General features: G+C 42.2%; 2 protein-coding genes across 3 annotated transcripts in view; one reads left to right on the forward strand and one right to left on the reverse strand.

Annotated features, from left to right (window-relative positions):
• Nucleotides 1-23321, reverse strand: part of PDE7B (phosphodiesterase 7B) — a 172688-nt gene that overhangs the window by 60855 nt on the left and 88512 nt on the right. The window contains exon 1 of one of the 2 annotated variants that reach the window (XM_027746615.2): nucleotides 18337-18667. The exons of the other annotated variant lie outside the window; for it this stretch is intronic. Coding sequence (XP_027602416.2) covers nucleotides 18337-18574 — 238 coding nt within the window. The 5' untranslated portion in view covers nucleotides 18575-18667. Of the gene's footprint in view, nucleotides 1-18336; nucleotides 18668-23321 lie in introns of those variants that run through there. 2 annotated transcript variants of the gene reach the window in all.
• On the forward strand, nucleotides 17764-21422 carry LOC120323341 (uncharacterized protein C11orf96-like). The gene is made up of 2 exons (XM_039381748.1): nucleotides 17764-18135; nucleotides 19827-21422. Exons 1-2 carry the CDS (start codon nucleotides 17833-17835, stop codon nucleotides 19932-19934), a joined length of 411 nt encoding a protein of 136 aa, XP_039237682.1. The 5' UTR covers nucleotides 17764-17832; the 3' UTR covers nucleotides 19935-21422.

Here is a 23321-nt window from a genome sequence, read left to right on the forward strand (position 1 = left end):
TTTCACCTTACACTCACAAGGACTCTATAACTCTATGGAGAGGAGGATGATTTTCTCATCACTGCTGCTAAGAGAGATGGGTGCACACTGTGCTCTTCTAGAGGGTTTTTCTTCTGCTCTAACTGCTCTTGTTACCAATCTAAAGGGAATTCTACCTTTAGTAGATATCTCTGACCAGTCATCATTATTTTCTGAAGTCTGTGGCTCAGTGACAAAGCCCCTCATTTGAAGAAGGAATTTTTTCTCTCATCAGGTTGTTTTCCCACCTTTGCTCTTCTGCATTTCCTTTGTTCATCCACCTGTCTTTTCGAGAGAGATGTATAAAGTTAAAAATATACAGCACTGGACACCCTGTCTTTCTGCAATCTGCCAGCCACTTTTGTGCACAAACTCCATGCCCCAGCATTAGCAGCAGAGTGGAATCCATGGGGCGCTGCATGAGAGGGCAGGGAGTTTCTCCCACCCAATTGATTGTGTAAATGTGTGTTTACTGCAGAGGTGACAAAGTTTTTGACAGCTCAGGGATGATCAAGAGCCTGGAAGATATCCCTGTTAAAGCAGAAGGAAAATGGTGGGTAAATAAAGCAAATGCATGCTTACCATTTAGCAACAGCTTTTCTCTCTTCATGATTCCAGTTTTTGTAATCTTCCTGTCAAAAGTTGTTTATTTCATACACAGGCACTGCTGCATAAAGCCCTGCTAATCTGCCCTTGCTGCCTTCTCCTGTGCTTCAAATATAACAAAAGGTGATTTTCTTTCCTTTTTTGAGTAATTGATTTACATGAAGGACGTGTACTTTTCATTTAAACCCTTCTTTATACAAGACTGAAATACCGTGTCTGAGATACAAGCATTAGGTATTTATTAGCTACAAACAAAGTCCTGTCAAACTTGGCACTTGAAATAAAAAAATTCTCCTTTCTGCAACATCTCTCTGTTCCCCAAACTACTGTATTATTTGCTGTACTGAGTTCCTGACCATAAGAGACTGTTCTTTCTGATAAACACAGGGTAAGTTTCCAATTCTATCAACATCCAGCAGATCTGCTGGCCTTAAAGCTTCTGTTTTGCTGTTATTTCATTAAACATAAAATCACGCAGCAAGGTGAAACAGATTTGGAAATACAATGTTCATGCTTTCAGGCTGGGTATGTCATCCAGAGCTTAAGATGTTACATCTACCCTTTCAGAATTTCAGGTAGAAATAATAGTTACTTGGACAGGATTTTCTCTCTTGTGCACCCAGTCATTCTTTCACAGTGCTCTGAAACTGGCTTTTTCCAGCTTTTTCTTCATAAAGAGTTGCTATCCATGTCCAGTCACGATAAGTTGTTGGACACTGCTGAAACAAATTCAGCTTGCTTGAATTGACATTCTGAAAATTCAAAGCCATGAAAAGGATTCACAGCTCAGAGTGATCCAACGGTTAAAAAAAAACAGAAGTGCAGAATGCAGCCTAATATTCTTCTGTGCCAGCCCTAGTTCAATCCTGTTCTACCCTAAAATCACCTTCAGACTCAAACCCAGTACAACTCCAGATTTGCAGCGCAGATGGGCCTGAAACTCACCAGCAAAAGAGCAGAGTAAGTCTGAATTTTGACCAAGCAAATGTATTTCTCTAATTATTTTTTTTTATTTCTTTTAGATCCTGACCCAGTCCCTAGTATAAATCAGATTTAAAGCAGTGTTATAACTAAGAATTCAGACTCACAGCTATTAAATTTCATAACTTTTTCATTTGCACATCTGTGCATAAGTAAGTATCACTCACTCCTGCTCCCAACAACTTACTGTTGTATTCAATGACAAAATACATAACCTTGAAAAGCCTTACCAACCTTGCATTTCAAAGGCATTTCATAATTGTTTACCTCGTGGCCTGAACAGTAGTACTGTATGTACAAGGCCCTCCTTGAACTTGTGTAATTCAAAACTGTTTAGAAACTTTTCCTCAAACTAATTTCTTCAGGGAAAAAAAAGGCAAACAATAATTATAACATATTCAAACAAAGGATTTTTGTTAGGCCTTTTTGTTAAAAATAAAAAATTCCTTTTTCTTTTACCCCAGAAAAGCAGTTTTCATTCCTACTTATTTCAAAGGAATGTCTGCAATTTTGTGGTATTATGCAAACCCCAATTAGCAGTCCACAAGGTGTTTTGAGAAACAGTGCCTAATGTGTTACAGACACATTCAGTGGCCAACTTCCAACAGCTTGATAAAACGCCTTTTTTGAAAGAAAGTTTGGGAATTAAGTCACATCAATTTTACTGGGAAGTGCTGATAGAAATAATTCTTCCAACAGCTAATAAAACTTCTTTTTATTAGTTGTTGTTTTATGTTCTGTTACAGGAACAGAGCAGGATATTTGTGGCAGCTGAGCAATTTGGTTTCCTTCAGTCTTTCCTTAAAATCCTGTACTACAACTACTTACTGCTAAGCAAAGTGGTTAGTCTTACTTACAAATTTTAGTCGTTATTTGAGAGCAGTTCCAAAGACATCCATTGATTACATTTGTTTATTAGATTTATTTTCAGTTTTCTGGAATGTAATAACTGTAGGTGTTTTTTTCACCAACAGTGCCCAGCATAATATGACAGAGGCATCTAGGTTGCCCAATAGGGTAACCTTCAAGATCAGGTTTTACAACAGCATGAACAGTAAAGGATGGGGAACAGTGTTTATTTTGGGAGTAATCCTGAGCTATCATTGAGCAGAATGCCCCGATGCAGTTTACTCGCACTTCAGAAACAGGACTCCACAGATTTAAAATACCTAAAGCAGCACTGACATACACAACTGACGGCGAAGTTGCTGCTCATTGACAGGGCTGAGGTTTTATTCCTCCCTTCGTCACCAGAACTGTGGAAAGAATTTATGAATGCCAAAGTTGGAAGGAAGGTAAGGACATTATATGTATTTGCATTTCAAACACCTATGACTATATAAGGCCATGTATTTTATACTCCTTAACTTTTCTTCCCTGCAGAGGAAAAACTCTCATCCTGTTGTTAGTAATCCTTTACAAGTGATTCCACACTAGCCAACTCCAATAAGCACATTTTATTGCTCAATTAGTTCTTTATTTCTATCGTGCCTAGGAACAGAAGCAAAAGTTTAAATATTTTTTTTTTTTGGCTCACATTCTACACTCACAAAATTCTCATCCTTTCTCACTGACACATAAAAGTTCCTGGTTTCCTTTTTTCCAGTTTCTAATCATGCCTCAGCTCCTCATGAAACTCCAAGAGGCCCTGGCAGGCTTAGCTCCTCTGTCTCATTCTTTGCTAGCACAAAGTGGGGCAGAGTGGGCCACAGTGGACAAACGGACAGCTACACTTGAAAGATTTTAATTATCATCAGGATAAACACAAAGTATCTTAAACTGTGATAATTTTTTTCTGAAGGCATAGAATCATAAATTACAGATCAGTAGTCTATACATAGTGTAAATAAATATTCCATGGTTGAATTAGACATACTTACAAACTTCTGGGGATGAGTACCATTTAATTCCTTCAATAGCACATCAAAACTGATTTTTGTGTTAGTTTTCCTGAGAAGTCAGCTTTGCTGATCAACTGCCATTTTACTTTTCCTTGTTTTAAAATTTGTAAAAGGAATATACCTATTTAAAAAAATGAAAGCCATAAATCAGTAAATTAAAAGTTCTAGAGGAAGGATTAGAGCTGCAGCTGAGTGATTCTTACAACCTTGGCTTTACTTTATGCTTTACTGGGCCTCAAGCAAACCAAATGGGGTCAGACAGCAAAAAAAATTCCCTTCTGGTTCAATCTGGGAAATGGGGAAGGGCTGAGTCAGTTACAAAATATGGGGTGCAATCTGTTCTGTTACAACAGCCATACTGGTAGCTGGTCTTGCTAACAGGTCATTGTTTTCAACAACAGTAAGTCTTCCCAGCAGTCACCAACCTTCAAGCATAGAGAAGGTTAAGTGATGGTACTCAAAGTGTATATTGGTTTATGAAGTAACTGCCATGCTGCTGAAGGTATCATCCCTCTAGCTCTGGTATGTTAGAGGAGCATGGAAACACCCCTAGCCTCCCTCAATGTAAAATACGTTAAATATGTTAAATAACCTGTCTAATGAACTTGTGGGCAGGAACTTCCAACATACCACCATGGTTTCCAAAGCTATCATCCATCTGTACCCACATGCTGCGGGCTGGTTTTAAAGGTGAACTGTAGAAGAGACTATGATATAAACTCTGTTTTTACCTCACTAGCAAGCATAATAATCTCTGTGCGGAAGGTCAGCACTGATGGCAAAGTAAATCCAGAATAAGAAGGGTTTGGCCCTCATCTTACCTGTTAATTAACATGAAAGCTCCCTAAGTCCATCTAGTTTCAAAGCTAGAAACTCAAAAACAAAATTATAAGCTTTTTCCTGTTGAATTACAGCAGTAATAAAAACTGCCACTCTCAGCCTAAATAAAGTGCATTTAGGGCTTGGGCTCTATTTCAAGTTCTTATTAGATCCTGGAAAGGTGCCACGGCAGCTCAAAGTCTCTCCTGCCTGAAGTTGCTTAAATCTGCTGTACAAAGAGGGTCTGCAACAGCATGGAAAGAAATGCATTCCTTTTGATTCCCCATTTGTGGCCCTGTTTAGCTCTGTAGCCCTGTTTATACGCTCGATGTCCTGAGCAGCCCAAGCCAGAGACACAGGTCTACTTTCAATCTCCACACCGTCCTGCAGCCCAGGAAATACAACCCGGTCACCACACAGCAAGAAGGCACCACCAGACCACCACTGAGCCGATGCACAGATCACCTGTGACAGGTCAACATAGTTAGCCCTGAGAAGCTTCTGACTGCCTCATGCATAATTCATGCCTCCTTAAAGTGGTTTCTGTGTGTATTTTGATGGCTGACACTCTAACCTCATTTCTGATCTGTTGCACACTGGAATCTAAGAGCTCTAAATGCTAGTTGACTTCCCCCTGGAGGCGTTAAGTTACACACAGAGCCTTTGTTCTCCACACCTCCCCCCGCCCCCAAAAAAGCCTAGCACCTTTCCTGTAAATTAGTTCATGCCTTCAGTAGCTAAAAAGGAAATAGAAGAAAGTCAGTTCCTTCCTCCACCCTGCATCTTATAACAGACTCATATAGAAAACCCATCATAGTGGTCACCCATCCTCCTCCCGCCTCTGCTTTTCAAGCAGTAGAGACAGCTTTTTGAAAGCCATCTCCTTTGGTAACAGTTTGCAGGTTGCATTTTCAGTCTGTGACTGGTGATTTAGGAAAATCACCATCTGTGGCTCCGCCAGCTTGACTTACTGCCTCTCTCAGCTAGTCAAGCAATCAGGGGTGGCTTTCCACTCAAAGCAAGCAGGAAGATACACCACTCCAGGCAATGGGAGCTGGCAGGTGGCTGTACTTCCCCCATGTTTTTTAATTTGTAGAAACATCTTGTAAACAGACACAGCAAAATAACATATTTGCCCAGATCTTCCCTGTTCCACTGTAACATCTGTGTTTGCAGATTTTACATTTGATAACAAAGGGAGAGAAGTAACTGCGAAAATAGTTTGAATTGTTCCATCTCCCCCTCCCCTCCAAAGAATAAGTACTCCTGTCCCCAGAGGGGACTGAATGCCACATATTTTGTGACTTGTTGCCTCCTCACTGTCCACCTTCCACCAACACCCATATCGAGCCTTAAAGAATGCATTTTCTTATTCCATCTTTTTATAAGGGAATGAAGAGATAGAACAAGGGGAGATGGCTTCAGACTGAAGGATTAGATACAGGAAATTCTTAACTGTGAGGGTGGTGAGGCACTGGAACAGGTTGTCCAGAGAAGCTGTGGCTGCCCCATCCCTGTAAGTGTTCAAAGCCAGCTTGGACGGGGCTTTGAGAAACCTGGTCTAGTGGAAGGTTTCTCAGCCCATGGCAGGGAGGTTGGAACTAGACGATCTCTGAGGCCCCTTCCGACCCAAACTATTCTATGATTTGTAATGTAATGTAGCACTACACCAATAATGCCTAAGAAGCTGTTCTTTCTTCATTTCGGTGCAGCTTATTTTTGCTCTATCCTTGTCCGATCTGGTTAAATTACTGGTTTCCCTCTCTAAAAAGGTTTTAAAACAGTCATCCAAGTGTTCTGATATCCCAAAGACTAGTTGTGCTCCCCACCCAAGCCATCTGTCTGGCATTCGTATTTTTCTGTGCTTTTCTTTTTACTATCATGCTGCTTCATTTTATTTGATCTTCGCTTCTTCCACTTCTGCCTCTGTGTGTGGCTCTGACGGTTCTGTGTTACTTTTTCAGTACCTTAACTGCAACAGCAACGTGAGTCATATACAAAGTTTTGCTGCTGCATGCCCTGCTCGTGCTCACTCACAGGAGGCTGAGGACTTTGTCTTGATAAAAAGATGTTTCTGGGAACTGGAACAGACCTTTTCTGCAACAATATTAAAGCCAAAAAAGTTTGTACCGGCAGCATGTTACCAGTTCACTTGAAAACAAGCCATACAATTTTGGTGATTGCAACATTTGTGACCCAGTACCCAACAAGGTTTTCATAGAAAATTAAGTTTCGGTATCTACTCTATCCTTCTGGACAGAAGTGAAAGAGAAGCTCCTCCAGGGCATAGAACATATACCTCCTGGCTGAGACACATAATTTAAATAGTTGCTGGTTGGCAGCATGCCTGCCTTTGCACGGTGACAGTCGTCCCAGTGGCTTCATCTAACCTAACTAAAATAAGGCGTGGGTTGGTATCTGGGGAAAAACAGGAGTTCTATTGACTTGAGCTAGGGAACAGATATTTATGAGACATTTCACAAGTCATTGATACAGTGACCGAGAAAGCTGTATTTGTACAGGACATTGTCTGCAGACTCCAACAGGAAACAGTCTTATCTACCATGTGCTATCCTTCAGTAGAGGAAAGAAAACTCTGTCTCTAAAAAAGGAGGAAGAGGGAGTGAGAGGGACAGGGATGTCAATTTTCTGTTGAAAGAAGCATCAGTGAAAATCTACTGTGCAGAGAGGTGAAGGCAGCAGGAAGGGAAGATTTCAGACCACCTGAAATAGAGAAGAGGCAAATAAGACTGCAGGTCTGGGATCCAGTTATGTTGAAGACAGAAGATTGCAACAAAAGATATATAATTTGTAGTGAGGTAGTAAGCCTGATCATATTAATTTGGAAAAATGCTCAAAGGCACTGTGGCTGAGGAACATGCCTGGACGGACTTTGCAGTATGAAAGGACAACAAGTGACTGTTAAGAGAAATCGAGGAGTTGACAGTGATGGTGAAAAAGAAATTCTCTATTGAACTATTGCTCTGCTTTTCTAACATGGAGGAGAACCGGCCCCGGGAGATCGGATCTTCTAGCTGTCTTAGATTTTCTCACCCTCATCTCTCCATGACATCTGAAGTCAGCATGAAAACTGAAGTCACTAAGTCTAAATGGGAGAATGGGGGGAAAAAATAATTAAGCAGATGACTAGAAAAACATGGATTCTCAATTATTATCCAAGCTTCAGTAGCTCTGCCCCTACTTCACAGTGTTACTCTTAACTCATGCTGTTAACAAGGTCACATGCAAAACATTTTTCTGTCTGTGTGACAAGACAGCTAAGTATAGAGTGCTCTCCCCTTCTAGTCATTTGATCCTATTCAAAACATATAATCTCCCAGGTCTCCAGTCTGTGCAAAGCCAGACATCAGCACATTTTTGGCTACAGGGCACCTACAAAAAGATTAGTGACGGTCTTGGGAGGCCTGTGGTACAGATTCTGTCAAGGGGCCAACATTTAAATAAGGTACCTTGCATTTTCAGTATGAGAATTCAAGCTCACTCTTAGCAAAGTTAGTTTAACATTTAGTCTGTTTTGCCAGCTACTAAGTACATATTTAATGATGTGCGTGGCTGGCAATGGGGGAAGGGAAGATATGTTCTATTGCTATTCCACAGAGAAATTAAATAGCTTGTCGAGTCTGCCTAGTTAGGCGTTATAACCTTATTCTGCATTCCATCTTTTTAATGTAAATATGATTTAACAGCTACACACCTTCAACAGATGATTGCATTTTACAGATTGCATCTTGTAACTCAGAAAATCAGAACAGTGTATTCTGTAGGTAGCTTAAGCATTTATTTAACACTAATCAGGTAGCTTCTTAGACACTTAAAGTCAGACTTCTGTCTTAACAAAACAGAACTTCAGACCTAATTATTCATGAAGATCCAAGCATCCAGGTCCTACTGAGGCTCTGTGAAATCTTGTCAAAGATCATACATTTCTCACAGGTAAGCCATGCCAACCACTCAGTGAATACATCCCAGTCTAGTTAAGATAGGAAAATCCTGTTCTTCTGACTCTCTTATTTTCTCCACGGGTAAAATAGGGTCTTTAAGCACACTTCTGTCTTAAGCTACTTAGTACTATTTGGTGCACTTCACCTTGTATGCAGTATGTCATCTGCACTAACCCCTTAAGTTCTTCTACTCTTTTCACTTCTACCGTGGGCAAGTTAGTTACATTCAGGAAGAAACACAAGATATCATGCTGAAACCTCCTGATTACTCATTAAGCTGAATTAGTGTGGTCTTGTAACAGTTCCTGTATGCTCATCCCTGCAGCATGTCGTCAACATGAGCCCCCATGCCACTGTAACTTGGAGTTGCTATCCTTGCTATTTCATCACTTTGGCTGAGATGCATGAAGCTAGAAAAGCTGGTAATTCACAATGCACAAGATGCTCCTTAAAGCAAAGCCTCTGAGAGTCAATGCATGACTGCACCAAGCCCATCTTATCAGTGTCACCATGCCCTTATCCACAGCTGCAATTATGGTTTTCAATGAGAGGGCAGGACTACTTGACAGAAAGAAGATGGGGAAAAAGCTGTGCCAGCACTGGCATACAGCAGTGATCATTGCCTTCTCATGACTGACAAGGAGGGAACTCGGGATTAAACTTAAATGAGACATGCTAGCGGACTGAACAGCACCAAGAAATTCCTCTTCTCTCCCTCCAACTTCTACCCATTGCTCGTCTCCTCTTAAGGCTCTCTGCTCCTCACTGCTCAGCTTTCTTCAGAGCTCTCAGTTTGCTGACTCTAAGCAGGATGTTCAAAATGACCCTGCTTGGAAGTGTATGCTGACAGTGTCTCACCGAAAAGCTTCGCTCCTCTGCCATTTTAGGGTGGTAGTTCTCATCCGTGCAGTAAATTCCTCTCTGCTTAGTCTCTTTTCCAATGGTCATGGAAAGCAACACACCTCTTTTACACACACACAGAACTGAGTTCAAGAAAGGCCCAGTACTATTACCGGTACTAATTTATTCAGTTAGCTTTAGTTCCCAAATGAGAGCACAAAATGTAGGCTCACTAGTATTTTCAGGAAGAAGAGAAAGCAAGTGTAATAGCTGTGCAACGTGTATGATGTTCAGAATCTCTTGCACACAGTTTTCTGTTTCTCACTGTTAGTGTGGCTGAATATAATCTGTATCATTAAAAAAATCTGAAAGCAGAGCATGCAGAATTCCTTCCCTCCTCCCACTTCTTTTAATGAGACAAACCTGCATGCAAAACCCAAACTGGATCAAATCGCTCTTTTTGGCACTTCACAGAAGCCCAGTATCTCACACCCCTTTATTCTCTCAGTTCCATTTGGAATTAGAAATGCAATTGCCGAATTACTGTGAAGGCAGCTGTTCCTGCAGTATATCCACTCTGGCTGGAAGCAGGAAATAAGAAATCTTCCATGAAAGCCTGTAATTACGAGATTTCCAGCTTAAGATTTGCACACATGAACTGTTTGGAAGATGTTTGGATAAGTGAAGTTTGGAACAGACCGCAATTTGGATAAGCACCTGGGTGCTTCACTGAACACGGTCTCCTGATAATCAGATACATGAAACGATAACCCCCTGAGGATTAACTGCTGCTAACCTTAACTAACGGAAAGCTTGCTCAGGGAACCACTTCTTATTAGACAAGGAAGAACTTAGTCAACAGCTATTAAAAAACAGGCTAGTGGGCTGTGTGCTTAAGGTGTTTTCTGCACCTGTCAAAATTTTGATGTCTTAAGAAATTTCTGTGCCTGCATTTTCCAATTATTCTTTATAATTTTTAATTGAATATTCACCAGCTTTTGACTATTTTGAAACACAGCTCCAGCAAGCTTAAAACTAATTCCTTCTACTTCATGAACCTGCTTTACAATTTAACTTTCAAAAGCAGTGTTCCAACACTGCTGTGCAGTACCTAGTTTAGAGTTATTCTTCTGGCTGATCTGTAATTCCAGCAGCTGAAAACAAAACATTCAATCTCAAGGCGGTGCTTAAGTAGCAGGAATGAAGCAATGCCTGCCACAGCACAGTGAGTTCTGAAAACCCTCCAGGATAACACTTCATTTCTAACTGCACCTGCACAGAGCATCTATTACATAGGCCTTTGAGTTAATACTTTGTCCTTACCTTAGGTCAGGGATAGCAGGGGAACACTGAGATAGCACATACAAACCAGAGCTGGCTACAGATTAAAGGATTTCACAGTCTCCCGAAGGAAATGGAGTTTTACACACTTCCCCTTCAAAAAGGATCACAGCTGGGGAAGTTTACAGCAATTTCTCCAAATGGTCTCCTGTGTATAAAGAGACACTTAAGAGTACACCTTCCACAGGATTTTTACCTAGAAGTACTACTGAACGTCGGGGTTTAGAACAAAGCCCATCCATGTCCATGAAAAGACTGCCCCTAGCTTCAGTGCAATTTGAACCAGGTCCTCAGCAACTTGGACTGGGGAGCACCCCCATAGGGTAGCACTCCCAAAGATTGCCACTGTCTTTTGTCAACTGATTTACAAAATCTTATTTTCTGAGAGAAATTTGTAGGATACCTGAATTTCACGGTATTCTGTTCAAATGGAGGGGTTTTGCCCCTCTACTGCGATGAGAGGCAGATTTGACAGCAGTACTCTCGATGTTGAGTCTGCTAAACCCTTGTTGTGTTGGACTTTCTTCTTTGTACACACCTTAGACCACACTACGTTCATCTTTGCAGCATCAGGAACTTTCACAAGACTATGCCTCTTCCTAGCAGGTAACAGGTTAAAACAAGGAACTCCTATGATCTTGTGGTGATTTGAAGAAGGGAAAGGGAAAACCATAGCTGGCTGTTCACAGGAGAGCCAAAAGAATGCTTTATCCTACAAGAAGGATTTATTTCTTCTGCCATACAGAGTTTGTTCGTTTGCAGCCATAACAGTGACAGAAGAAATTTTATGTTGCAAGATGAGTTAAAAAATGAAGAGCTAAGACATCTTGTGTTTGCAAGTCTGTACCACAAACCATTAGAGTACTTAATGTAATTTATCCCAGAATTCAGCAGGCTAAATGCTCTTTTTGAACAAGGTTAGGAGGACTTATAAAAAGTTTTTAACAAATGTCAAAGCATGTTTTAAGTGTCAAGAGTGTTTCACTTTTTAGTCCAGACCAAAGGAAGAAAGGAGGACTAGCATGTTTTAGAGCATTATGGCCAGAACCAGGTGCATAACTGCTGTGAAGATATGGCCTGAGGTCAGCTGACTTTTTTCAAAGCTGACACCAGTGAGTTCCTGCAGGACAACTCCAATTCAGACAAGTTTGCCCATTCATAAAGATGCCCCTTGGAAATGTGACAGCAGTTTGGCAGCCTGTGAGCTATCATAAGCAACACGGTTTAGCATATTCTCAAAGCAGAGCTCTGGGAAGGGGGTCTGAATAGATTCTCACATCATAGTGAAGAAAATGGTGACATGAGCACCCTTTTCCTTTTGTTGCCTGAATGGAAAGCCAAACTCACACTTCATAAAGCAGGACTACAGAAAGATGTCTGGGATGCATGTCTCCAAGCAGTTTTACGCATGACAAACCACAAAATACATTTGCTATGAAGAAGGGCTGAAATAGCAAATATGTTGCATAGAATGCCCTACTCCTACTTTAGAAGCATTGGAAGTTAGATGCAGTACCACACCTCCCACTGTGCATTTTAAACATTTCTCTCACAACATTTAAGCAATACAGAAAATCATCACCACTAATGATGGCTAATATCACTACTACTTACTATCGGTAGCCACTTCTCAGTTGAATTCTTCACAGAGTATAGAGAATTTAAGAGACAATTTACCAAAGTAAAATAAAGCCATCGGCTTTAACCCTAATGAAGCAAACAATGATATAAAAACAACAAAACCAAAAACCCATAAAAAACCCACAACCAAAAAATTCCATTTATATTACAGTGTAGTAGCTTTTCCTTTAGAAACACTATTTTTACATATAAAGCCACATCTTTGGCTCCTGATATTTAGAACAGCTTCAGTGAAAACCACAGATCTGTCCACCATTTCGCAGTTCACCAGAATTTGCTCTATTTGTGTCTATAGTTTTCAGCAGAGTTGACATACCACCTCTGTCACTTTTCTAGCACACCAGCAGCATTCCCTTCTTCGTGCTGGCCAACATCCAACCTGGGCAATTACATTTTATCTCCTCACTTTATCCTACAGTCTTAACTCTATAATATTGTAATCTTTTTTCTCTCTTTCGTGGCTGTACGTAACTGAACAGCTGCTCAAATTGCTTCTCCAAGTATTTCTGTAAATAAATTCTGTTTTCCAACATTTCCAACAATAATGCAAACAAAAAATGCGCCAGCCAGGCTGAACTGAAAGATCATTCAGAAATCAGTGAGATTTTCAGATTATTTCTTCTTTAATTCTTTATCCCTGGTCTAGCTCTTATTTTGGTGGACATGGCAGTGCTAGGTTAATGGTTGGACTTGGTCATCTTAAAGGTCACTTCCAACTTAAACAATATCCCAAAATCCTAACAAATCCTCAACAGAAAATTTACATAGGAATGAAGTAAAAGAGAGTGGTTAAGCACAGTGGCTAAGTAGAACTGAGTGAAAATTTGGCCTCACAAAATAAACAGACTTTGGTTGACAAACACACTCACATCAGCTCATTTTGACATATTCAAAACCAAAGATTTCTACTAGCAGTTCAACTTCTCATTCTATACTATATTTTAAAAATACTTTAAGATAAAGAGCTAGGTGCTAAATAAGGGCCTTAATTTGAACAGTGACCACAATTTAATGTCTCAAAATTTTTTTTTTAAATCTTTGAACACAATTCTCTAATTATTAAAGTCTTTCGGAAAAAATAACCCCAATTTACATGTATTATTAACTTATGTTCAGCCAGCAAACTGAAGAGTTATGTTTGAACAGCACTACCTACAGATGTACTTCGAATTCTATCTCTTGGTCTACTTTACACACACTATAGAAGTGGTACTGGACAGTGCCTCATTTCGCTGTTCTTAATGAGATCATCACACACAGTCCCACTGATTCAACCAGCTCTTCACAAGAATATAGAAGAGCATACTTATTCTCAGGGGCTGGTGTTCCAACACAACAGTCAGAGAGCAGACAAAGTTGCCACAGGTAGCCTTGATCCTATCAAATTCACTTTCTTTGTCCCTAGTAACCGTAATGGATTTAACAAGTCTCAACATAAAACTTGGTGGAGGAAAAATAAAGGAAATATATAGCAAGCTGCCCTCCTGCCTGCTGTGCATCTCTCAGCAGGACATAAACAAAGCTGAAAGCTGATTTCAACCTAAGGAATAACACAGGAGACTGGTCAGATGCTAGGATAATGCCATTTGATAGCTCCCATGTTTTATTTACTGCTTGGATCTACATCTGTGGCACCTACATGCTCAACATCAATTACACAAAATGATGACCTTTTGAAGCTGTTAGCCAAACCCCCATTTGGTTCTCAGTAATTCACAGATTCTAAGCATTTTATGATTATTAGTTATTACAGTGGAACTACAAACACATGCAAAAGTTTCAAGGTGTCCCAACTAAACACAATTCAGCAAGTACACACATGAACAGGTTGCCCAGAGGAGCTGTGAATGCCCCATCCGTGGAAGTGTTCAAGGCTAGGTTGGATGTGAATTTGAGCAACCTGGTTTAGTGGAAGATCCCTGTTCTTATTCATGGCAGGAAGGATGGAACTAGATTATCTCTAAAGGTTCCTTCTGACTCAAATCATTTTGGGTCAGATTCCAGATGCAATGATGGGGAGAGGAAGCATGAAGTTTATTTTAACAAGCACAGCAAAGCTATTGCACAGCATGATAAAAGTTGTTATATAAAAAAAAAATTAAGTAGAAGGCATGTTTCCTTGGACACCATGAAGAACTGAGTCTTTGGGAGGTCCTGTGTATAACTTTAGGGAAGACCTTCAAGTGACCACCAAAGAAGCACATATGATTTGACTCTGACCTCTCTAACGGGTGTATCACAAGGATTGCTCAGCGTACAGCTGTAAAATTTGAAAGAGCAACATCAGTTTGGACAATGGCAAGACATTTGAATGGATTACTGAATTGGAAAGGAGACTGTTGATTGAAGAGGAGAAGCAAACAGACACACCAACAACCGACAGAAATTTTCCCAGAAGCAAACTGTAATAGGAGTGATGTGCAGTACTGGTTTGTTTTTCCTACTCATGGCAAAGGGACTCATCAGTTAAGAAGTGTGATGCATTCATGAATCAGAACCTACATTTCTGAGAAAATATGTACAGACAGAGAGAGATAAGTGGAAAAAAACGTTCAGAGTTATTTCAAAAAACCCAGTGTTCTCAACAGACCTTGATAATTCTAAGTAGCACTGCACCTTCTCTGAAAGTCTTGCATGTCTGCACACGTGCAAGACTCAATACACAAAGTCTCTCTGGAGTTATCTGGGATGATCACTGCAAGTTTAAGAGGTTGCTAATGCTCATAAGGAACACTCTTGGAGGCAAACCTGTACCCGTTCCCTGATCAGGTTTAATCTGCAAAGATACTGCCGAACTCTAGGAAAGGGTGATAAAAAAGTTAGGGTCATAAACAGAACACAGTTCCCTCCTAGAGATCAACATAGTTTCAGGTAAGAATCAACACATGCTGTTATTTTAATCAAGTCAAAAGGACTGGCTTGCAAGTAATCTATTCAAAACACTATAAGGAATGATATCAAATTACACCAATTTCCCACCAAAATGGCTTCTGGCACAGCCAGAGAGAGGCTTCACCAAACCACAGTTTTGTGCTGATTTGGTCAGGGATTGAAATGGGGGAAAAAAAGAGTTACCAAGCAACAGCAGGCCAGGAGCAGGAGAAAGGTCTGTAGTTTTAACTGATATTAACTTTAAAAAGCAGTGCAACAAGAAGGTTCAAGATGTGAATTTTATTGCTTTGGCAGTGAAAATAAATCATCATCCTAGGCAGGCAGTCTCTGTGAGATCAGAGTTCTTCATTCATCCCAGCTATATGCTGCATGATGTCTTGCAAACACTTTTTTTGCAGGGAGATTAAATAGCTAATTCTCAGTACTGAACAAGATGAAAGACACAGACATAGGTCTTACATTTGAGAGCCCAGGATGCACAGATAGTTTTGCTCTCTAGCATCTCTCTACTTCTACCTCAGGAAAGAGGAATGTGGTATAAATTATGGCTATGTGGGTCCCCAAGACAGTGCCATCCACAGAACTCACATCATGTGCAGATATGGCTCTCCTTCCTCCTCACCCTCAGAGGGTTGTAACTTTCTTGAAAGCCAGCTCAAAACCCACTCCAGTCACTCAGGCAAGGAAACCAATTTGCTTAGCTAAATCTCTATTATCATGATCAAGCAAGGCAGAAATCCTGACAGTTTCCTTCCAGAATTCATATCTATTTCCTCTTCTACTGTAAGCAAAGTAGTTTTATGAGGATGTGATAACAGGACATGAGTTATCACATGAACACTTACAAATTCAAGTGAAAAAGCCCTTGATGTGGAAAGTGTTGTGAACTCTGCTACTGAACAATCAACATTTATTTGCCTAGCCAGCAGTACCTCAAGCAGAACTTATTTGCTTTAACTTCACTTGAAGAAAATCTGATTCCCAACTATGTACTGCCTTTTTTATAACATGTAAATGATACAGTTTTGTTCATTTTTTTAAGGAGTCAAACATGTACAAAACACCATACAAACATGAAGCTGAGTACTTCAAACTACTGAGTCTTCCAAATGACTATCTTCTCTTCCCATTTCTGCATTCTTTGACTCTGTACTTAATAAAGCATACTAGATTTCAGCATTTACTGGTTTTCCCACATACTCCAATGTACTTAAAGTGACTAAAATGAAACCACAAGAGGGAAAACTACTAGGATGACTGTTGCTGAGGAGGAAAAACCAGCAACCCAGGTCTGGTTCACAAACTGTCTGATGATTCGTATTTAAAGTGTTGAGAGTTAAGAGTCATCTTCTGCTCTGATTTGTACTGGTGCAAGCTGAGCTTATGAAATAGGATCTGGCATCATGAAGAGGACTGTCCCTCCACAGGATACGATTAATGGCCATTTGAGTAAATGCAAGTTACTCACATCCTGCTAGTGGACTAATCTGTCTCTGTACATTCATGCTCATTTTTACTTGCCTCTGGGAATCTGACGGCGAATCTCATTTGTTACCTAATGAAAGTAATTTCACCAGATAAAACACAAGCACACTGAAAAACCACTATGACTCAAACATAAGGTGTAACCAATGCAGGATTTCTTAGGTTGTTTTATTAGGGTCCATCTCTGAACACTCGGCATTCACCACACAAACCACAATCTCCCTGGTTGGCTACAGTACCTTCCCAGCTGATTTGCTCCATGTCTTAAAGAGCAATTTGACCTTCTCTTTCATTATCCACAATACTCTTACTTATTATTCTTTTAAGCTGAAGTGATTCCCAAAGGGTGGGGTGGCCAATTGTACATCTTCCTCAGAGCCAAAGAACTATCTTCCCTTTTTCAAAAACAGAAGGGAACCCAGCATTTTTTGGTTAAACTGCAAACATCTGAAATAATGAACACACAATGGCCAACCAGTCAACCTTAGTGGGCATTCAAAAGTGATACACCGATTCTTATTTAATATTCAAGTTTATTTATACAATTACACAGAGAATACATACATACATACACACACAGGCACTTCGAATACCTACAGTGAGGTTATTTTACCTAAGAAATTAAATTATTCTTGTACAAAATACTGTCAATTATAGATCTCGATAAAGGGCACACCAACGGAAGGTGAAGACATAATCTTTGAAGACTGAGTGCATTGGAAGAATTTAGTGACCAAGTTGCAGAGATGAGATAATGCAGAGTTCTGAAGGAATGAGCCACACAGTTTCACTAAGTCTATTAAATCACAGTAATACAATTACAGGCGAATAAAACATTAGCAGTTGATACTATAGCTTTACAATCCTGTATTCAAGAGAAGGCAAGAGGTTTTGAAGGAGGCAAGAGGTTGCCTCCAACATAAGGCAAGATGTTTTGAACCATAAGCAATGCGGAGCATGGGTCAAGATGCAGAATTAGAACAGAAGTACCATGCTAACCTGACAACTCGTCTCTACTTAATAAAAATGTAGTTAAGTCTAACCTGGACTTCCATAAATCACGTGATGTGGTGCCATATGTTGGTGAGTTAGGAAAATACTGACATGCAAGATTTATAGGAAAGCATGTGCTCTTTAGCCAGTAATACAGCACGTTTAAAGAGAAAGTAGTGGGATGGGGCAGCGTTACTCCAAGAATTGGTCTCAAGCTTTTCATACCGGTGGCCAACAATACACAAGTAAGGGAGTCGCTCCGCTTTGCACAAGGGAAGCGCGGGCAGAGCATGTGATATTAGCCCAGCGCACGCAAAGATCGGTGTGTGTTCGGCGGTGTGAGAGGACAGGCCATGCGCTCGGAAGGCACGACGAAAGCAACCGGGGAAGCTCCCGCAGCGGCCGCGCTGCCCGGCCGCTCCCCCGTCACCGTGGCCGCGGGGCCGCCGTGCCGAGCTCCGTGCGGGCCGGGGAGAGGCTCCCCCGCGCCGGCACCCAGCCCAGCGGCTGGCCGAGGTCAGCCTCAAAGCCACGGAGCTACTTGCTCTACTTTTCAGCCGAGCTTTTATCACCCTGCGTATAAAACCACGCAACAGATTGGACCGGGAGAGCGCCATCGGCAAATGGACCTGGTTTCAGATCCGGCACAAACTCCGGTATGCCTGTCCCCGCGGGGGAGGGAGCTGCCAAAAGCACGTTTTCCATCCCGGCCGCCGGTCGGACAGGCAGCGCTCCGCGCCTTTCCAGCCCTGGGCCCCGGCGGCTCTGCCCCGCGACGGGACGGGCCGGCTCCGGCCGCGGCCCCCAGCTGCGTGTGCTCCCTCGCTCCTCCGAGCAGCAGGGCGGGGGACACTTACCTGCCGAACCGCCCAGGGCATCCTCGCTCTCCAGAACCCCTCTGTGCTTCGCCCCGCGGAGCTCTCCCTTGGATTTCCAAACGAGCTTTACCATCTTGATCATCTCGGGCAAATCCCAGGCCAGGGTTCCCTGCTGATAACCGGGCAGGCTGCCCATGGGAAAGGGCATCGGCTCTTCCCCCGTCCTCCTCCGCCTGCCCGGCTCTGCCGCGGGGAAAAAGCGCTCCAGCACCGGCATCCTGGCCCGCGCCCCGCGCCGGGGAGCCGCAGCCACCCCCCGGCCCGAGCAGCCGCGATGGGCATCCAGAGCGGGGCGGGGGCGCCCGGCCGCCCACCGCCGCCGCCCCGCGCAGGGGGCGCGCCCGGCCCCGCGGAAGGAAGGAGCGCCGGGCTCCGGCAGCCGCGCTCGCCGCCCGCCCTCTGCGCGCCCTCAGCCCGCCGCCAGGCGCCGGCAGCCGGGGCGCAGCGGCTGGCGGGCAGGCGCGGAGCCGCCGCTCATGCCGGCGCAGCGCCGGGACCGGGGGCGTGGGCTCGGGCCGGGCTGCCGGCGGCGCGGAGCGGGGGCTGGCGCAGCCCGGCAGTCGCGGGCAGAGGGGTTGCCCCGGCAGAGCCGCCCCTCAAACCCCGCTGGGCGCTACGGCGGGGGCGGTTTGACTTTATCCCTGCGGTGATGCCATGGGGGAGCTCCCACCGCCCCGCCTTCCTCCTCGCTCGGCTGGCTACGGAGCCGGTGGGGGTTTTGGCCTCTTAGTCAAACCCCGCCGTCACCTCGGCTGCCCTCGGCGGGAGAAGGGCGGTGATTCATGGGACGCTGCGAGGGCCGGGAGCGGAGCACAAGCCCCGCTGGCGGCGTGCGGTGCCCCCGCCTGCCCTGCGTTCGTACGGCCGCCCCGTCCGCGCCTGCAGAAGGGCAGCGAAGGTGCCGGCTCATGAGGGATCGGGGAGAAACGAGTTGCTGAAAGGAGAGTTTTGGGGGAGGGTGCTGCAAAACTCCACCTGAATGGGTTCACGTTAGGACACTGCCTGGTGGCGGCCATCGCTCACAGACTACGACGAAGAGAAAATTATTCATCACTAATCTTTAAAAACAAGGGAAAGGCACCCGGGACAGTGCTGTGTCTCATGCAGCAGCAATGAGGTGGCGTGGTGGGGCTGCGCAGCTGTCAGCGAGTGATTCCCCGGGATTGTGGGATGCCTTGGGCCAGGCCCTGCAACAGCACGGGCTCTTCCCTGGGATCCCTGACCCGGAGAGGCCACGCGATTTTCACAGCTTTTATATTGCCTTTATACAATATATCCCTTTTAGCCTGCTGTTGGTACTGGTCTGCCCCTTAGTTGTTACTTTACTGAGTGTACAGCAGAAGAGTGGAGGGTGAGCTTTTGCACCAGCACTTAGTTTTCAGTAAATTGCACAGGACTTACTTAGTTGGATTTGAGTAAACATTATAATATTTCCTAGCATGCATAGTTAATACATTTATCTTCTCCAGGTTACATTCAATGTTCTGCCATCTCTCCAGATGGAAAAGAAAACTGGCAAACAAGCAGGATCTTCCGTTACAGAGGAAGAGAAGCCAAGAGAATGGACTGAAAATTAACACCCTTACATGTAGAAAACAGAGTGCACAAGCCTTTCCTCCTCACATCAACATAAGCAGGGCCAGCGTGCTGTTTCCCCTTTTATAGAATCCTCTGCCTTGCTTATCTTAATGTTCCAACCTCAAACTCACAACTCTAACGGTTTGCAAAAGTTTTGACTGCAGACTGCAGTGCCATATTATTAGCCTACTACACTTAGTAGCTCTGTCTTGAAAATTGTGAAGCACTTCCAAAGTATTATACTATTGTTGTTGTCCTGATATTTTGCAGAGTCCTTTGCATCAGGATATCCTGACTCATAAAACAAAGGGGTTAAGAACAAAGAAAACAAATAGATGGTGCAGTACAGTAGCACAAGCATTAACACATTCATACAATCTGTGGTTATAGAAAGACAAATTTTATTGTTTTTAATTTCATATGGTTTCTTGAGATATTGTAGGTTTTTCATATTAGTGCATGTTGTGCAATTACTTTTTAAAGCAATGTTCCTGTCAGAAAGGGATGAACCAGGCAACTGAAGTCCAAAAGACTTTGAAGATTCTTTGCCTACTGGGTCGTTTAAACCTTACACCCCAACTAATTAATTTTAGTTTTGAGCTACAAGGAATTGCAGTAACTTTTTTCAGTTATGGTTTTTCCTCTTTGTTTACCTCTGTGCTTTGTGGTCCCCATTGGGGCAAAGAGCAGATGTGCCAGAGCACTGTGAAGTTAAAGCTGTCCTTCTGGCATTTCCAAACTTTACTGGATGCAAAACATGGTCAAGAAATGATTGGATGTGGCACTTAGTGCTATAGTTTAGTTGACAAGGTGGTGTTCTGCCAAAAGCTGGACTCAATGGTCTCGGAGGTCTTTCCTGACCTTGCTGATTCTATGATAAAAGATACAAGACATCTTGGAAGACAGTGCATTCACAGGTGCCCAGACCAATTTTTAGATTAATATCTGAGTATTTAAGTGTTTAACAGAACTTAACCACCAGCCTTCTTGGTAGCAGCAATAGCAATCTTCTGAGTTTTTAAAGTCTACACTACCTTTTTTTATCCTTAAATCTGCGAAAATTTTGTACAACCTCTAGTTGGGCCACTTGGGTATGTACCTGTCTTATGGATAGGATCAGGCAGCCAAAACTGAAGGATTAATTGTTGTATTTGTTTTCACTTACAGTTCTACAGATGCAAAGCAGGAGGCCAGTCAAAAACCAAACTGAAACTGAAATCTGTTGTTGTTATAGTTTCTGTATTTCGAGAAGCTATATAATAAACCTAACAGACAGTATGTATTTTTTTTCTTGGAAAATTATGGTCAAATGAAAGCAACTGTTCTAGGTAGGTTGGATTTTCTTTTTTAAATCCTGGCCAGTGTAAGGATCAGCAGTTGCAAATGAAAAAAAAGAAGTGTAAAAATTGTTGTTTGGCATTAGTGGGTGTGTCTGAAATTAATGCATCTCATTCTTAATAAACTTCTGCTTCACAGTTGTACTACAATTCAGTGATTATTTATCCTTAATTCATCCAAGATTTTTCTGTAACTGACTTTCTTTTTGTCTTTTTTGTTATAAGAATGGACCCACATAAAAGCTGGTCACAGGAAAGCCTGGAAGATCTATGCTTGATTATGAGATTCTTTAACATCCAAAATCAGCTGTAGCATCATTCTCAGAGACTTCTAATTAACAGAATGCTCAGATTTTGCAAGTTCTCTGTTTCTCTGACTTCAGTTGTGGTGTAATGTTTTACCTAACTTGAAGATGTGACCTCAACATCATGCTTTTCATTGCACTTGAGAAAAGCCATCAGAACTAAAAGATACTCCTAAAAGATACTCAATGTACCCAGCCGTTTGTGACTGCATTTTAAACGGTCTTTGAGCAAGCTCAACTGACCTAAAACTTCTCTTTTGCTTTCTCACTTCTAGCCAGACTTGAAGGAAATCATTCAACAGTGATGGATGGCTTTATTTCTAACTGCATTTCTATCTGACTCGGAGTTAAAGAAGCTGAAGTGATTATGAGAGAAATATGAATGTATTAGCTCTGGCCTTCATTCATCCTGAGAACCAATGCCAAGCAAAAGGTGAATAGAATCATCTGAAAACATGACAAGGCAGTGCCTATTTTCATAGGTAGACAAGAGAACTGGAAAAGACTTGAGGAAAGGAATACTGTGGTGGGAGAAAAGGGAAGAGAGTAAGCTGGCAGATTAATAGCTGGTGTTTCATAATTAGTGTCTCTTAAAAAGTTTTATTTGTTTGCTTATTCACTCTGAAGTTATGTACTAAGAGCAGCAGCAGCAGCAGAATTGCATGCCAGATGGTAGAGGAAGTGCCTCGTGTATCTTTCCAGTCTACTGAAGCCTGCAGGGTTGTTGTTAACCCACTGCTCTGGTTTTCATTGCAAGTCCCTTTCTTCCCCTTTTTTCTTTTCCTTCCTTCAAAGAAAAAGGAAGGAGGGGGAAAAAAAATAAAAGAAAAGCCATGGTTTAAACTGGCAATAGCACCATCCTTTTGGCTTTGAGCTATCCTGTCCTGTGCCAAATATACTGTCTCCAGCAGCTCTCTCACAACAAATCAGTCCAGACACACAAAAGCTATAAAAAAAGAATGGTGAAGAAAGGTCCTTGATTCTCTCCTTCTACCCCCCCATAGCCTTTTTCTTTTGCTTCTCTCCTCAAGCTTCATTCCCCAGAAATGACCTCCTGCTTGCCAGTACTGTAAGTGATACTGGGACCTCCAGCCTGCTACTTTGCTGACAGCTTCCTTAGAGTACAGGCGCCTTTGTCTTTCTATATTAACAGACTATTGTAAAGCAGAAGTTATATTGTATTATTCCTCCCTCTTCTATCTGATAGCTGATGTTTGAAAAAATGGCTCATAAATTATTAGAGTGGCAGATTCATTACTGTTGGAAACTTCTTCTATTCTCTCAGCTAACCCACAGCATTGCATTGTGACAACACTTAGTAAGAGCACATTCCCAAACAGGCACCTGAAAAGACTTTATATAGTCTATTTATACAGTATATTATTTTAAAAATTGGAAAAATACTCCAAATTTTTAAGTGTATCACAAACATTAAGAAGTTCAAATGTAGAGACCAGTTTCAAAGACTATCAGATACTGATTGTTCAAAATGTAAAGCGTGTGTCTTCAGATGGCACTTATTAGTGGAATTATCTTGAATCAGTAGTTGCTTGTGAAAAGTATGTCTTTGCCTCTGTCTGAGGGATCATAGAGCCATGCAGGGACAATAGGCTAGGCCATTGCCTAGGGTCAGAAGAGATGCCATCACTAGGATCAAGTTTTAGAAGGCTTCAGGGGTGTGAGTTTAATATAAAAGAGAAGATTGCAAATGCACAGTCCTTACACATAAAGTAAAAACAAAAAA

This window comes from Pipra filicauda, unplaced genomic scaffold, assembly GCF_003945595.2.
Source record: "Pipra filicauda isolate LSUMZ 115617 unplaced genomic scaffold, ASM394559v2 scaffold23_size5868930_pilon, whole genome shotgun sequence".
NCBI lineage: Eukaryota > Metazoa > Chordata > Aves > Passeriformes > Pipridae > Pipra > Pipra filicauda.